Below are 18,398 nucleotides of genomic sequence, written 5' to 3' on the forward strand. Positions count from 1 at the left end.
CGAGCTCAAGATCATTATTTTTTGATATCATCATGACATTCAAATTCTTAGTACATGATACATGATTAAGGGGATCAATATCGGCCGTCCATTCAAACCACTCCCAGCTTGTCATTGATCTCCTCCTTATTTACTGGTCATGCCACTTTTAGAAAACTATTAATAGACCCCACAGTCTTCATTAATTTTGTACCAAAGAAAGAAAAGGAATGAATATAAGGAAGAGAGCTCTCTTGCCACCAGACTCCTCCTCGGCCACCACTGGACTTCCACCGTGCCGCCGACTGACACCAGACTTTTGCCTGGCCATCGATTGACTCTGAATTTACACTTGGCTGACAGCTGACGTCGGACTTCTTCCTGCCAACCGATTGACGCCAAAATTTTGCCCTACCACCAACTGACGACTGACTTCTTCCCGACTACCAATGAATGTTGGACTTCTACCCCGCCACCATCTACATTCCTTCCAACCTCCATCACCAAATAACAGTCCTTCCGACCTCTATCAACGGCCAACTACGATCCTTCCGACCTTCTTCGCCAGACAATGATCTTTCTGACCTCCGTCGTCTGAATATGATCCGTCTGACTTCCATCGCCGCCTTTCTCTCGAACTTTATTATCAATTCCATTTTATCTCTCCAACAAAAAGTAGGCCCCACTTGTACACTTATTTCGAAACCCTGTGTATTCTAAACTTTGTTCGCGAAGAACCGGACTTTTGATGGGCCAGCCCTTTTTTTATGCATCCTTGACCCAAAAATTAGCTTTTCTCTTCTGGGTGATGGGCTCTCCCATGGTTCGCGAGAAGGGGCTTGGGCTTTCTGGATTATTGAATTTTCTTATGGTAGAGAAGACTCTGGAGAGGCGTCATCCTTGACCCTTTGTCAAAACTAAGAACACTCTTTTCGTCATCCCACCCTGGCCTCCACCTCCTTGCTCTGGGTGGTGTGATCAACCCCCTGGTGGCGGAGCAATTTGGTATCGATAACACGGGGCTTGCTAAATAGGGGCAACAATCTTTCTAACCTCTATTGCCTGCAGACTACGGTCCTTTCAACCCCCGTCGTCTAAATATGATCCTTCTGATATCTGTCATCGGATAATTGTCTTTTCAACCTCTGTCACTTGTCGACTACGGTCTTCCAGATCTTCATTACTAGACAACAATCCTTTCAACCTCTATCACCAGGCCATGATCTTTCTGACCTCTGAAGCCCGTCAACTACGGTCCGTCCGGCCTTCATCACCATATAACGGTCCTTCCGACCTTTATCGCCCGCCAACTACTATCCTTCCGACTTCTGTCACCCGATTATGGTTTTCTTTTTTACCTCCGTGGCCCGCCAACTATGGTCTTGTCGACCAAACGAACATATCAATACTAATTCATCTAAATTCCACCATGTAATGCATTCTATATTATGTATTTTTGTTACATCAAGCCAAGGTCTTCCATCCAATGAAGGTCCTTATTTGTAATCAACAGCAAATACTAATGTATTCATTCAAACTGGGCTAGACCCTATAGTTTTTCCAATTTTCAGGGGTTTTCACATAAAAATATTATTCTCTTATAAATATTGCACCACCTTTTTTATCTGATTGTGTGTTGAATCTTCGTGCAAAACTAAGATGTTAAACTTTATATTTCTCTACCGCCACGAATATTCCAAGATGCAATAATACTAAAAAGTTTTTTTAGAATATAATAAGAAAGTTGTCTCAAATAAAGTCGAGGCTTAATTTTGAATTTAATTATAATGAGTTTATGCTGACTTAAGCTTCGTTTGGGATGACATTCTAACTACTTCTTAACTGCCCTAAAATCAAGAACACAGAGTCTTAGAAGATCTTCCAGTACCTGAATAGTCCTCTTAGATTGTTCATTTTTCTACTAATGAAAATCCATACTAATCTGCAATTTAGTAACTAATCACTATTAATTACCTCTCCATAACCTAAAGATAAACCGATCGATATAATATGATATGATCATTCTGGTACACTGTACAATTTGATAATATCTATGATATTTATCTATGCTAACCTATCTACCATATTAGTCTATCAGATTGTAATGAAATGCACAAAATTCATCAGCTGGTCGGCAATAACCCATATAATAGTATGCCCTTATCTAGATCTAGAAAAAACTCATAATAAAATCCATCATCACATCTTCTCATTTCCTCTATATAATAAGCAAGAATTGTAGAAGACCACATGGTCTTTGACGCTCTACTTTCACCAACTAACAGGCCTCATACTATGAAACAAACTTCGCTACATTATTGTTCAATCCAGGACACCAAAATATACTTTTTATAATTTCGTACATATTGCTACTTCGTGTATGAATAGTGAGCTCTAATAATGTGCTTAACGTAAAATCTTAACTTTTAACCCATCAATAGAAGAAACTCATAATCTATTCTTGCAAAAAATTATAACATAATCAGATAACAAAAGTCATGGTCTCTTAATAGACTCAATTTGACCACTCAATTTCTATATCTAACTTCTAAACTTTTCTAAATGTGTTCTTAAACTGAAGGCTAAATAATCAACTAAGCCGACCAACTGAAATTTTTATCAATGGATACCACCGATGTCTCAAACTTTTTTAAATACTAAATCAAAAAGTCTACAAAAGTGAGCTACGAAAGAGAAGTACATGAAAACTTCATACTCAAAGCATCTGTCATCATATTTGCCTTAGTAGAATGATACTAAACAGATATATCATAATCCTTAATCAGCTCAAGCCATCTTGTATTTCCCTTAGATCATTTTGAATAAAAATATATCTTAAACTCTAATGATCTGTAAAAGTATCACATCTAACTTTGTACAAATAATTCCTCAAAATCTTCAAAGCAAATACAACAATAGCTAACGCTATATCATATGTTGGAGTTTGTCTCATATGGTTTCAACTACAACGATACATACATAATAACTTTATTATACTACATATGTACACATCCCAATCCTTTTAGTGAATCATCATTAAAAACTTGAAACCTATTTGTACCCAAAGGAATAGTTATTATATAAGCAAAATTTAAATATTCCTTCAACATCTAAAAACTCTCTTCAAGCTCTGGAGCCCATATAAAAGTTACTAACTTTTGAGTCAATCTCGCTAATGTAGAAGAAATCCACGAAAATTCCTGAACATGCTACCGATAGTAACCAACCAAGCCTAAGAAATTATGAACTTCCAAAATTGTAGTAGGCCTCAACCAAACAAAAATAGCCTGAACCTTTTGAGGATCAACTAATATACTTGCATTGCTTACTATTTGCCTAAAAATTGAAATGTTATTTAACCAAAACTCTCACTTTGAGAACTTAATATATAATTAATGTTGGCTCATAATCTTTATAGTAGTCCTCAAATGTGCTGCATGGTCATCATCAAATCTATAATACATCATAATTTTATCTATAAATTTTTTTTTACAAACTGGTCCAAATACTTCATGAAAATTTTATTCATTAAATCTATGAAGACCATTGGTGCATTAATCTCTCCAAATGACATGAATAAAAACTTATTTTTCACATACCTTATTTTAAATGTAGTATTTGCCACATCATCATATATCACCTTTAACTGATGATATCTAGATCGCATATTAATCTTAGAAAATGCTAAAAATCCAGCTAGCTGATCAAACAAGTCATCAATCCAAGGTAATGGACACTTATTTTTTGTTGTTATTTTATTCAAATATATACGATCGATATACATCCATAAGGTACAATCCTTCTTCTTTACAAACAATATAAATGCTCCCCACGAAGACATACTAGAACAGACAAAACCTCGATCCACCAAATCTTAAAGGTATACCTTCAACTCTTAAAGTTCCTTAGGTGACATTCAATACATAGCCTTGGAGATATGAGTAATACCCTAAAAAGTATTTATACATAAATCAACTTCTCTATAAAGTGGTAAAGTCACCAACTCCTCAAGGAAGACATATTGAAACTCTTCACTTTCTTCTTCAGATAATTGATATAAGCCTAATAGTGTCTCATCTAGTTCATACTCAAGATGACATTAAATGCAAAAATAGACAATAAAATAAAACTATATCACCAAACCCTATAAAAAAACTCAAAATTATAAAAATAAACCCTACTAGCTACCATATTATCTCCCATAGGAAAAACCACATATACAAAAATAGATAATATTAGGGAAGATAAAATAAGAGAATCAAAACACTTCTTTAACATAAATAAATAACTATATCCATAATTGAATAAAATATAATAAGGAGATGCAAAAATATAAGTCATATCTATCATAATATTTAAAGAATCGTTGGCTTCTTCCTGTGTTAAACTATAAACCTGTGATTGTATTGAAGTCAAACCAACAAAGTCTTATGCATCCCACAAAACTTCAAAATGCTGACATCTTAATGATGAACCAATACTTCTGCCATTATAAACCTTAGAATATGATTGGGTGGTACTATCCTTGGTCTACCCACTATTGACATTCTCCAATCAAAATATCTAACAGATCCAACCTGTGGACACTCAGTAATCATGTGTATGAACTAACAAAATCAAAAAATATTAGCCTGATAATGAATAACACTAACTGATATTCTTCATGCCATGATACTCACATAATGTCACCCCACTGATTGAACATCTATAGCTGGCAACACTTCATCTATCCAATCCAAAAAAAATTTGTTATCGACTGTCCTCTCCTTCTAAAACCAACAAGTATAAACCTGCTCTTCTTTACTAGAATGGCTACTGCCAGTTGTCTTACTGTTAAACCCCTTTCCTGCTCGCTGTTCATTGCTACTAAATTACTACTATATCAGTCTTTATTCCTTTATCTCTCTTGACTAACATAGTAAATTATAAAATATCCTATACACCAATAAATGCTATCTCAAAGTATCTGAGAGTCCATCCAAGCATTTGTAATGCTTCTCCTCATAAATGCCAATCAACTGTGGAGCAAACCTAAAGAGACCAATAAACTCTACCTTATACTGTATGACTGTATATTCTACTAAATCAATTTTAAAATATATATATGTAGTTATTTCCTAGCAAGCAAAGGTACAAACCAAGTCATGTACACCTTTATAAACTCCTCACAAGTAATCAGGGTATTTGCATGACTCTAAAACTTATCTTTCTGTTGGCCCAACAACCAGCGTTCTACCTCATATTCCAACTGAAATGCTAATAATGCAACTCTCGTCTCAACAAGATAATGCGTCCCATCCAAAGTCTTATCTATCTTCATCAGCTAATCATTAACTACCCTAAATTTAGAGGTGTCAATTTCGGGTCACGGGTCGGGTTCGGGTCGAACCCGAAACTGACCCGGGTTCAAACGGGTCGACCCTAACCCGGGGGTTGACCCGGCAACCCGTCGGGTCAACCCGAACCCTACCCGTTTTTCAAACGGGTCGATTTCTGGAACCCGAACCCGACCCGTTTTGAAATCGGGTCGTGTCCAACCCGAATTTTCTGGGTCGGGTCCGGGTCGGGTTCTCGTGTCGTGTCAAATATTGACACCCCTACCTAAATTCAATAACACTTGGAAGTTTGGGAGGTTATAATCTAATTAAATTCTATAAATATGATTTATATCATCAGATCGAGTATTAGAAACCTACGTGTGAGCCTTGCCTACCAACTGCGTTACTAATGGGCCTTTATGATGCTTAGTAGATACAAACAATATGAACTAAAATGTGCTAAATTTAAAATATGCTTAAATTTTCTTTGATATGAAATTAATATAAGCTCACTATAATATATAAGTATAAGTGCCAAATAAAATAATAAATTGATTGAGTTGAGTATTAAATCCATGAGGAAGTGTTATGCTAATTTGCAACTTAACTACTACTGCTTATTTCAAATAGACCACTTGTCATACTGAAAATAAAAATGATGTTTAGAGTTTTTGTCACTAAAAAAAAAAATCTTACAAAAAGATCTTTGACGCTTATGAGAATAAATTATTTTAGGCTAATTAATATAAATAACATGATTTTTCTAATGAGACTCTTAATTTTAGATATGAATAAGATCATATACATCCCTAAATCTCATTCAAGATTGTATGGGTGAAAAAAGGTTTAAGATCTTCATATAATTTTATTATCTCCATAGAACCTATAATATTAAATAAAATATAATCTAAAAAATTCAAACATCCTATATATAGACATGCTAATATTCCATTTTAAGATTCATAATTATTTCAGTATTCCTATGTTGAGACTATACATCACACTATATTTTAAATACACACACGATCAGTGTATGCATTAAATGAAGTTTAGTGGATATTGAAAACATCCGTATGATAAGTGTAAATAATGTCTTATATTTTCAGTAAAAATGTATTATTTTTAGTTGTACTGTGTAGGAAAAATATAGAAATATCATAAAATTATAAGTTCGTATAATGTCGTGACATCGGAGCAAACAACACCGTAGCACCATTGAAGACACTACCTAAGCGCCATAATATCAACATTACAACAACATGTTCTTTATCGTTTCGGGCCACAACGCCATAATTTATAATGCCTCAGCACCCAAATCGGTCTTCTAGCGCCGTAGTGTTCAAAATTTAATAGCACCTCAGTGTAGCAGTTGTAACTTATAATAAGGACACAATCTATTAGTTAAAATGATGTGACTAATCACTAAGTAACTAATCCATGTTAGGAAGCATCGCAGCGGAGCCATAATGACAACACAACATCATTAGTTCATTTATTGGGCGTGGTGAAAGTGTTGTGAGGGCACAATGAAATCATATACAAAGCACATCAAAAGTATAGTGAAAGTATAAGAAAAGCATAGTGGAAGCGCATAAAAAATGCAGTAGAACTCAATAAAAGTGTAGTAGCAATGCGATGTGAAAGCACAATAGCAAATGCGTAGTAGTAAATGTGCAGTTAAAGCACAGTGAAATCACAAAAAACACATTGAAAGCGCACCAAAAGGATAGTAGCAATGCACAGTGAAAGCGCAATAACAAATGCACAGTGAAAGCCTAAACCCTAATTTTATCCACCTAATAGTTGAAAGCGCAATAATACACATTTTTATTGTGTATCATCACGATTTTACTACTTATCACACTTCTTATTTTACTGCACTTGCGCTGGTACTTAGCATTGATGTGCTTTTTCCATGCAACTTTATTTTAGCATATGCATTTTATCCACACATCGTATCTCATGTAAAAAATTATAAAACTTGGGAAAACTTTATAACAACTTGGGATGAAGTAGAAATTTATCGATAAGTTGAAACCTGCAGCAGCTCTAACCAAATTAACTTTTTATTCCTGAACGTTTGCATATCTCTTTTCAGCCTTTGCGTCCTGTGAGCGTGCCATCTCCACGAATAATGTAATGTTCTCCTAAAAAGTCATAAATATTTGGATTTGGGCATTTTCGCAGGTTTTCTTAAAATGGAGCGACAACCCTAAAACCCACAATCAAAAAGTAAAAAAACTATGGGTCAGGTCGGGTTGGTTGGGCTGATAAGATATGAATAAAAAAGGAAATCCAATTGAATATTCACGTGTCCATTTTACTATCTAGATTTAATTGGAGTTTATACGTAGAGCTACATCGGACTCCACACATAATATTGTTTATGAGAGAGGAGTGTCAGTTGCTTAATGTTTGAGAGAGTGAATCAACCCCCTTTTTCTTTTGAACACCTAACACAAAATATTAGATAAATTGATCAAAGAATTCCTTGATGCCCTTGATCTAAGGGCTAATATCAAATGTTGTCTTTTTGAGGTATTTCAATGAAAAGGTGGGCTGAGATTATTTTGTATACAAACTTAATTAGGAATTAATTTAAATATATGTCATATATATTTTTAATTTAATATTTATAAGTATTTATTAATTCTATATTTTATATATTTTTTAGTTTGGTTTATTATTATTATTTGTTGTATATATGTGTATATATTTTTATTTTATATTTGAAAACAATGGATTCTTTTTTAATAAAGTTCATTAAGAAAATTCTCATAAAATTCTCTTCTTGATGCACACCAAACAATGTTCAATTCGAGCACGAATTGGCTTATTTGAAAGGTCTCGATGATCCGAACACGTTCATGCAATTTATTTCACAAAATGAGGCATGAATCAAAAGATTTCATGCTTAAATACATGGACTCACATTAAATACTCATCAAATAGACGCTGACTCAATCTCCCATATTTTAAAACATGCAAAAATGATGATATGTGATCAAAAGAAATGAATCATAAGGTCAACGATGAATTATGATAAAACCGCGACTAGACTTTTCATCAAACACAATAGTGAAATATGCAAAAAAATGAACTGACTCACAATAGATGCAAAAAGCTTGTCCAAGTGATCGATGCTAAAAGAGAAGGTCAACACTTCCACCAATCACAAAGTTGCTTACACAAACAAGATAAGATCACCACTCAAAAAGCATTTTCACTCCTCTAACATCCCTTAGGTTTTACTTTGGAGTACTAAAGGAAGACAATGCATATTACAAAAATTCACTCAAGTGATTGAACTCCCTTAACAGCAAAACTAAAAAAACTATTTATAATAAGTACAAGAATGACCTCCAGCATCTCGATGCTTGACAACGTGGCACCGCGATGGTTAGAAATGAACTAGTATCTCGGCGTTGCAAAGTTTGCTTTGTTGTGTTACTTGTTGACATGACACAATTACTAATTAAACTAGCACGTGTTTTTGCTTAGTGACTGCAGCTCATTGTGTTCATAATAAGTTGACTATGGTCGACCAAAATTCCAAGTGTTGCGGCGCTCGAATGTTGATTTTGGCTCTGAAGCGTAGAAATGTATAGTACTGCGACATTCATTTTCCTTAGATCCCTAGCGCTGTAGTGATGAATTTTGCACAACAACACTCAAATAGCTTATTATTTTTTAAAACAATTTTTAAGTACAAAAGTTTTTTTAAGTGGAAAGTTTTATACTATAAAATAATTTTAGAAAGCAATAAGAAGGTTATCCCAAATGAAGCATGGATAGTTTGTTTACTGTTTTGTATTTTTCAAACCGCAACTATAATTTTTATTCGAACACAATTTCTTCACTGTTTTCAATAATTTTTTGTGCTAAAAAGCTGCTGCAGAAAATAACTTAAAATTTTTTTTTTCTCCACTAACTTTACAATAAATTTTATAAAAAATTGTAGCCATCCCTCTTGATTTATTACTCTTATTAATTTGAACAATTATATTATCAATAAATTTTTTTTTTGATGATATTATAAAATATATAAAAACAAATTCATTATTATTCTCATGTCGTAACTGCTTCCACTCGGAAAACCCCAGTACCGATTACAGATTGCCGAATACGATTTATTTGGCTTTTCTATTTCCGGTTCCAATTTCCCGAAGGCTCACCAGAGCCCTAATTCTCCATTTATCGACATTTTCAATCACGAATTCCCCGCTCATCAGTCCCAATTTTGTCGAGGCTTAACCAAAAACCCTTTGCTTTTACCCTTCTAAGTGTTAATGGCTTCGAATGGAAGCTCAGCAGTGAGTTGGATCGATCCTTACCCTAATAGGTTGCTTTGTCGATTTTTATGAATTTGGTTCTGTTTTCGGATTTCAGAATCTGGCGGACACGGAGAGCAGCTTGGAGAAAATCAAGAGACAGCTAACGTCGGGATCGGGGAGGCATTTATTGCAGGGTCCGCTCCTCAAGCGATCGGAAACTGTAAGGCGCCCCATCCGAGTAGATTGTACAGTGAATTTGGGTTTTAGTTTTGACCACTGGAATTTTGGCGTGTTATCCTGTTTAATTGTTTAGCTTGACGGTAAAATATTTGTTGAGTACCACTTTGGGGCTAGCTGGTTGAAATAATACTGGCCGCGATTTGGATTTTTTGTCAAATTGAATGAGAGTGAGCTGTAAAGATGTGTTTTCCAACGGGGATCAGGCTCAGGGGAATGGAACTACATGGGGATTAATTTATCCGTCTCTCGTTATGTTGGCATGCTGTTGGTGCTCTGTTCATCTGGCGTTACTGTTATTTCTTATTTTGTTATAGCCACCATTATGTTTATTTTATTGTTATTCTTCATATCCTTGTAGACAACTTTGTAGCATTCTCTGATGCATATTTGCTGAGGATGTGTTTGATAAACCTAGATTTTGTTTATCTGAAGCAAAACCTGATGAAATGGTCCTTGTTTTATTAGGTTTAATCTATGTTCATTCATTTTTTGAGTTTACTTGATGGTTGAATATGGTATTTCACTGAATTTATCATTTAATATTACCTATCAAATTTCTCTGTGATGGTTCTAGGCTATTTAATTTGGTATTCCTTTAAAATGGTCGCAAGGGCAGGGAGACACTAAAAGATAATATAATCGTCTTGAGGCCATTTCACCTTTTGAAACTCATTTCATTCACAAGTGAAGTAGCATATTTCTTTGCCACCTTTTTTGTTGAGGTTGAATTTGTCTAATTCAATATGAGTTTCTCGTGTAATTTGTTTTTAAGTCTTATAATGAATTTCTTGAGCGTGCTTTGTTTTGCTAGTACATATATACATTTTAAGATATGCAAAATATTGATGTTACATTTCTTTGCCTATTGTCGAAATATTATTATATGCATTGATTTTGTTCTAAGGTAAAAAAAAACGATTTTGTTCTAAGGTAGTTTGATCCAATGTATTAGCACCATTTAACTGAAAATAACTAATTTAAAATTTACTTTGTACATCACATGCTATGATAATAGAAGTAAATGCAAACACTGATACAAAATTATGCTTAATATTATAAAACCAATATCTTCAATAGAAGGTTAATGGCAGCATTTCAATTCATGAATACTAAATAAGGATTAACACTATTTCTCATGCATATAATTTAGCACGACTTTGTATTTTAAATAAGATAAATTGATTATGTTGTTTAATATCATGAAGTTATGTAGTTTAATACATGAAGTTCAACTTACCATCTTAAGTTTAAAATCAAATTTTAAACAAAAGTTGAAGTTTTGAGACAAACAATTTGCATGAATAAAATTATGAATGATGTATTTTTCACTATTAACGTCATAATCCTCATCCAACATTTGAAATTTAACGAATTTTTTTGTTGATGAGACCAAATAATGGTATGCAAAGGAAGCCATGCTCTATTGCCATTGTTGCTACCTTGGGAGAGAATTTTTGAGAAATAAGAGCTCGAACTCGCAACCTACTACCGCGACAATAGCATATAATCAAAATAAAAAAGGAAGCCACCATAATACCCAAAATTATGTAAGTTTAATATTTTCGGCATAATGATTTCTCAAAATCTTTCCATTTTATCGTACCCCATAAAACGTCAAGCCTAGTGTCATTAATTTCTATTTTGAATTTCTATCATATATATATATATATATAATAGGATTTACTGTTATTCAATTAATAGTATTGAATTTAAAAGTAATTATCATTAGCAATGTTTAATGTTTCATTTAAAAATATTTAGCTACATCTACTTCAGCCAAATCACTTAGCCATGCTTGCAATTGGCTGATTAAAAGAGGCTGGAAATCAATGACTGGGAAAGATTAGGGATCTTGTAGTGGATCTGTAGTGGAATTCTAGTGAGATTATTATATTCACGATCCTTAAGCATTAAAACCAAAGCATCATTCTTTTTCCCTCCCATTCTAATGACACTCTTTGGCATTCAAAGCTGATGTCTACTGCCGAGTGAAGTATGCAATCCAGAAGGGGGGAAGTGAGCAGGATTCGGCTTAGAGTCTGCTACAAATACTCTAAGCTTAGGTCAGAAAATTTCATTGCTGAACTCAGGTATCTAAAACAGATGAGTACATGCATTATATGAATTATCTATATGCATACATATAATTATGTATGAGGAATTGCTAGAAAGAATGACTGTTCACTCATCTAGGCTAGATACAAAAACAAAAATGAATTAGCGGAATAAGTTTAAGGAACTTCAATATATTGTGCATTTGATCTCACAAGTGGTTGATAAAACGACATCGATGGAGAAAATGCTATACCAACAGTTAACCAAATATGAAGTTATCAGTGAAGTGGATCAACATTGAAAGTTATTTTAGACTTTTAAATCATCAGTCTTCAAAGGTACAAGTGATCCAATAGTAGCTGAGGATTAGTTGTTGAAGATAGGGAATTTCCTAGATGGCATGATCTGTTCTAAAAATAGAAAGGTACCATTGACCACGTTTATTCTAGAAGGACAATCAGAAAGATGGTGGCAAGCACAACTTCTTAGAGAAATTTGGACAGATGCTTATCACTAGCATATAGTACTGGGATGATTTTGTGAGGGTATTCAGAGACTAACTTATTTCTCCTTTAGCCAAACTAGCTTTACAAGACTAATTCTTCAATCTGACTCAGGGTTTGAAAACAATTATGCAATACGAAGCTGAGTTCACTTCTTTGTCCCGCTATGTACCTCATTATGTTAGCACCTAGGAGAAGTGCAACAAACTCTTGAGAGGTATTAGGGATCAACTGCGACTAGCATTGACACCTTTTGATATGAGTGAATTCTCAATTTTAGCAAAGAGAGTCAGAAGGATTGAAAATGAGCTGAATTTCTCTAAGTACAGTTGGGAGCAGCAATAAATAAGTAAAAAGGAAGATGTTTGAAATGATGATCGATTCAGAAACAAGAAACCAAAGTTAAATGATAAGCAGAAGTAGAGTTAGTTTAAAAAACCTTTGTGTGATCAATGTGGGAAGGGGCATTCAGGTCAGTGTTTAGTGGGCCCTGGAAGATGTTTTAGATTTGGTGAACCGGGTCATCGCAAGGTGGACTTCCCTCAGGAGAGAAGAAACAATGCAAGACCATAGTGATACTACGGATATTAGGAGCAGGGACACTATATGAGATATATGGAAGGCAATTAGGCAGGAAAATAACAAAGTGACTATCAATAACAAATATTCATTATCCAGCATAGATGATTTATTTGATTAGTTAGTAGGTGCCACAATATTTTTTGGAATTGATTTAAAATCATGATTGTAAGACGACTTTTGGGGCCATGTATGGTCAATTCGAGTTTAGAGTTATGCCTTTTGGGTTGACAAATGCTCTTGCTATGTTTATGTATATGATTAATAGGATTTTTATTGACTATATAGTTCAATTTATGATAATGTTCATTGATGACATTTTGATATACTCAGAGACTGATGAGGAGCATGTTGAACATTTAAGGATAGTTTTGGAGACATTGAGAAAAAATCAGCTCTATGCAAAATATGAATTTTGGCTAAAGAGTATTACCTTCTTGGGACATTTTATTAGTGGTGTAGAAATTTTAATAGACCCACAAAAGGTGAAATCAATTATGGAATAGCCTAAATAAAAAAAAAATTATGGAGGTTCGTAGCTTCTTGAGATTAGCTAGATACTATATGAGGTTTGTTAAAGGATTTTCACAAATTGCTATGCCCTTGTCCAAGCTAATAAGAAATGTTGTTAAGTTTTAGTGGATTCCTAAATATGAGAAGAGTTTTTAGGCATTGAAGATGCATCTGACTACAACACTAGTGTTGACACTTCCATCAGGAATTGAAGAATTCCAAATTTACAGCGATGATTCTCTTAAGTGTTTTGGATATATTTTAATGCAGAATAGAAAGGTAATTGCATATGCAATGCGATAGTTGAAGCCACATGAAATAAATTATCCTACTCATTATCTAAAGCTGAGTTTAGTGGTATTTGCTTTGAAATTTTGGAGGTATAATATTTATGGGATAATATATGAAATTTTTACTGAGCATCAGAGTTTAAAATATATATTTTCTTAGAAAGAACTCAATCTGAGATAGAGAAGATGGTTCAAGGATTATAATGTGGATATTGAATATTGTGTTGGAAAAATTAATACTGGTTGATGCCTTTAGTCTCAAATCCATAGGAATGATGAATTTGATGATTATTCAGGAGGTTCAATTGATGAATGAAATGGAGAATCTACAATTAGAAGTTAGAAATTTATAAAATGTGGAATACTTACATCAGATGATAGATGATAGTAAAACTAACTTTAATAGATCGTATCAAAGAAACTCAAAATATGAGCAGTGAATATTCAAAACTGATGGAGCTGGCCTAGTCAGGGAAAAGGCTAAATCTTTCTTTTGATGCCGATGAAAGCATTAAGCATAAATATCAGTTGTGGTTACATAGTGATCTGGATTTGAGAAATAAAATTTTGTAAGAAGCTCATCATTCTGGCTATACAATTCATCCAAGCAGTACCAAGATATATAAAAACTTGAAATTAATATTTTATTGGCCAGGTATGAAGAAAGACGTTGCTGAATATGTAGCTAAGTTGAAGCATGTCAAATTGTGAAAGTTGAACATCAACAACCTAGTGGACTACTGCAATCATGGCCTATCCTTGAGTGGAAGTGGGAAGAAATTGCAATAAATTTTGTTATGAGATTTCTCATATCCAGATAGGGACACGACAATATTTGAGTGATTATTAATAGACTAACAAAATTAACTCACTTTTTGCTTATCAATAGATAAATTAGTACGTTTGTATGTGAAAGAGAGAGTTATATTACATAGCATTTCAAAAGCCATTGTCTCAGATAAAGATAGTAGATTCACTTTTAGGATGTGGAAAAGCATTCATGAAAACCTTAGCTCAAATCTGTACTTCAGTACATCTTTTCATCCTTAGACTGATGGTCCATCTGAAAGAATCATTCAGGTACTGAAAGAACTGTTGTGATTATGTGTTTTAAATTTTAGAGGTAGTCGGAAAGATCACATATCATTAATATAATTTGCTTATAATAATAGCTACTAATTAAGTATGCAAATGACACCATATGAAGCCGTTTATGGTAGAAAGTGCAGAACTCCCTTAACTTGGATTGAAGTAGGAGAAAGACAACTTATAGATCCAGAGTTAGTTGATGAGGCAATAGAGAAATCAGATTAATCATAGACAAATTAAAAGCTGCTCAGGATTGATAGTAAAACTATTATGACCCCAAAAGCACAAAGCAATTGATTTTGAAATTGGGAACTTTGTATTTCTAAAGGTTAAGCTAGTAAAAGGTACAACCAGATTTGGGAAAGGAGGTAAATTGAGTCTTAGATATATAAGACCTTTTGAAATTATTGAAAGGATTGGGAAAGTTGATTATAGACTTACTTTTCCAACTGACATGTCAAATATTCATAATATTTTTTATGTATCACTTTTAAGAAAAGGGTTACAGTTGTTTATCAAAGAATTGCACATAATTAAATTGAGCTATGGAAGAATCTGATTTACACTGAAGAACCAAAAAGAATACTAGATTTTGATACTAAATAGCTCAGAAACCGTCAGATCTTTTATGTTAAAGTAAAATGGAAATACATGTTAGAAAAAGAGATAACTTGGGAGAGGGAAGAAGACATTTGGCTGAAATTTCTTTATTTGTTTGACGATCGCTAAAACAATGAATAATAAGGACGAAATTGTGGATTATAATATCCAAAATTTCAAAATGCAAGTTTAATATTTTGGGCATAATAATGGTTTCCTAAAATCTTTCCATTTTATCTTACCCCCATTTCAAAATGTCAAGCCTAGTGTCATTAAATTTTATTTTGAATTTTTAACACACACACACACACATATATATATATACTAGATTTACACTGAAGAATATCTTAATAGGATTTATTGTTATTCAATTAATAGTATTGAATTTAATAGTAATTATCATTAGTAATATTTAATATTTCATTTAAAAAAATTTAGATACATCTACTTCAACCAAATCACTTAGCCATGCTTGCAATGGGCTGATTAAAAGAGGTTGAAAATCAACGGTAGGGAGAGAGTTGGGGTCTTGTAGTGGAATTATAGTGAGATTATTGTATTCAGTTGCCATAAGCATTAAAACTAAAGCATTGCCTTTCATTTCTAAGCGTAGAGGCTGCTGTAGATACTTCTAAGCTTAGGTAAGGAAATTTCATAGTTGAACTCAGGTATCTAATACAAATGAGAGCTTCTGAATTACTGAATTGCAGAATTTGGTGTATAATTGCTGAAATCAGTGTAGTTGTTGCTGAAATTTCAGCATAGGACTGCTGTGGAGACTGCTGTAAATGGTTGAAATCAGCTGTGCGGCTGAAATCAATAAGAAAAAGAGAAAGAGAAGCTGAAAACAGGTAAATATATTGTTATTGTAGAAAGTAGGTAATGGGTACTAAACATTTTGCTGAATTATAGGGATTAGTGAAATCAATTTGTTGAATTCAATAGGGAAAGAGAGGAAAGGAAGGGGGTTAGGTTGAATGAGAAGAAGTTTGTTAGATGCGGTGTACGAAAGGAAAAGAAAGCAGGATTTGGGAGAACTAATTTCTAGTAAGGTCAAATACTCAAATGATGTCATAAAATATATTAAAAATTTTATATTTGCAGCACCACATTTGTTATATTTATGATAGCATTTCATTATAGTTTATTCTAGTTTATTCATGTATACATTTGTTAATTCATTAAGCAGCGACTACAAGAGCATGTTTTATTATTGTTAAAAGGGAATGATATTGGAAAGATGAAATAAGTCATATATGAGGGATAAACCCTCACATGTATAGGCGAAAGACTTGATAAGGTAAGCCTAAACTCTCGAAATTCTAAACGTTGGGAATTCAGACCCAATCTTGAATGAGAGTAGCCTCAATTTTAAAATGTTGGAATTTAGACCCAACATTAAATTAGAAAGCTGGAATGCTGTAAAAGTCTATAGTCATCGCATGACCTATATAAAAGTGTGGAACAATAAATTGAACATAAAGTGATGTTATGCATTTCTTATGCCTTGTATGAAATTTAAATGTGTTTTAAATAAATTGTAAAAATTATTATTATTATTTATTATACTTTACTTGTATATTTCAGTGAGCTCTAGGCTATTCACAATGGTTGTACTACAGGAAAGGAGAATGAGCTAGTAGGGCACTAGACAAAAAGGGTGATCGAATTTTTTGTATACATACACTTTTTGAGTGTACAAATAGATCAGAGTAGGAGCTGTACAAACACTTTTATGTATGTAAGTGAATTTTAAGAAGTTTAGTAAAGCTCTATATTTCATTTGAGGTGCACATTTTATTTGAGGTATTTTACATACGCTTCCTGTTATAGAGTAGAAAATTTGATATATTAAGATATTCTGAATATGCTACTTTTTACTTCCTGATTTTGATAGAGGTAGTTCAAAATGGATGTTAGTAAGAAGGATATATGTTCAGATTCTCCTTCTCTTTACACTCTAAATTGACTATAGGGGGGTCAAAATGAGGTGTGATAGCCACACTGCACTGCTGATATTGCTGCATAAAGAGATAAATGCTAAAAAAACTTGTTTATGATGCATATTGCTGTATAAAGAGATAAATGCTAAGAAGCTTGTTTATGATGCTTCATCATCAACGAGTTTGCGAGTCGAGCTTATTGAGCCTGTAGCTCGAGCTTGAGCTTGAGCTCAATCTCGAGTTCACATATTAAACGAGCTCGGGTTTGAGTTTGATGAGACTTGGCTCATTGGTTCACGAGCTTTCTTGATTAGGTAAATATTTAGGGGCAAAAAAAATCATCTTATTTGTTAATTTGTATTATTTTGAAGTAATTTGACTTATTATGCATTTAAAAAACCTGCAAAAAGTTGTATTAAAAAAGTTTATTGAAAAAGCTTATTACATTTAATGTCAATAATGCATATGCTACTGCTACTAAAAAGAAAGTCTTCTTGCTTGCACTGCTGCTACAGTTGTTTCTTCTAAAAAAAAAAGAAAGCTGTTTCTTCTTTGGTGCTTCTTCTCCAACGAGCAGTTGAGACTTCACCCGAGCTCTCTTAGTGATTTCTCCAGTTTTCCCATCATGCTTTTCGAGAGAACTCCCACCGAGTTTAAGTCGAGCTCTCGAGCTGAGGAGTTGAAGGACATGGTAGTTCGAGTTCAAGCCAATTTTTTGACGACGAGTTGAGCTCGAATTTGCTGTGACTTGAGCTTGACTTGACTCGTTTATACCCCTAGTCGTAATTGTTCACTACTTCACTTTTGAAATGAATGGTATGCATGTTGGAGGGAAAAAAAAGGGTGAAGCTTAGTCTTGCAAGGGATGAACCCAAGCATTGCTCATGTTGCAAAGAAAATAATTAGGAAGAAGCTCAGTCTTACGAGGGATGAACCCAAACATTGCTTATATTACATCACTCCGTTATTTCAATTTTATTTAGATAAGAATTCATGTGATATGGAGTTATTTTTA

At 33.5% G+C, this 18,398-nt stretch overlaps 1 protein-coding gene across 1 annotated transcript in view; it reads left to right on the forward strand.

The window, feature by feature from the left end:
- The first annotated feature begins 9,373 nt into the window (after positions 1 to 9,373).
- Positions 9,374 to 18,398, forward strand: part of LOC110092822 (differentially expressed in FDCP 6 homolog) — a 34,025-nt gene continuing 25,000 nt past the window's right edge. Inside the window, exons 1-2 of the mRNA XM_020817501.2 lie at positions 9,374 to 9,610; positions 9,687 to 9,791. Coding sequence (XP_020673160.1) covers positions 9,587 to 9,610; positions 9,687 to 9,791 — 129 coding nt within the window. The 5' untranslated portion in view covers positions 9,374 to 9,586. The remainder of the gene's footprint in view (positions 9,611 to 9,686; positions 9,792 to 18,398) is intronic.

The sequence above is a fragment of the Dendrobium catenatum genome, unplaced genomic scaffold (assembly GCF_001605985.2).
Source record: "Dendrobium catenatum unplaced genomic scaffold, ASM160598v2 fragScaff_scaffold_665, whole genome shotgun sequence".
In the NCBI taxonomy this organism is placed as follows: Eukaryota; Viridiplantae; Streptophyta; class Magnoliopsida; order Asparagales; family Orchidaceae; genus Dendrobium; species Dendrobium catenatum.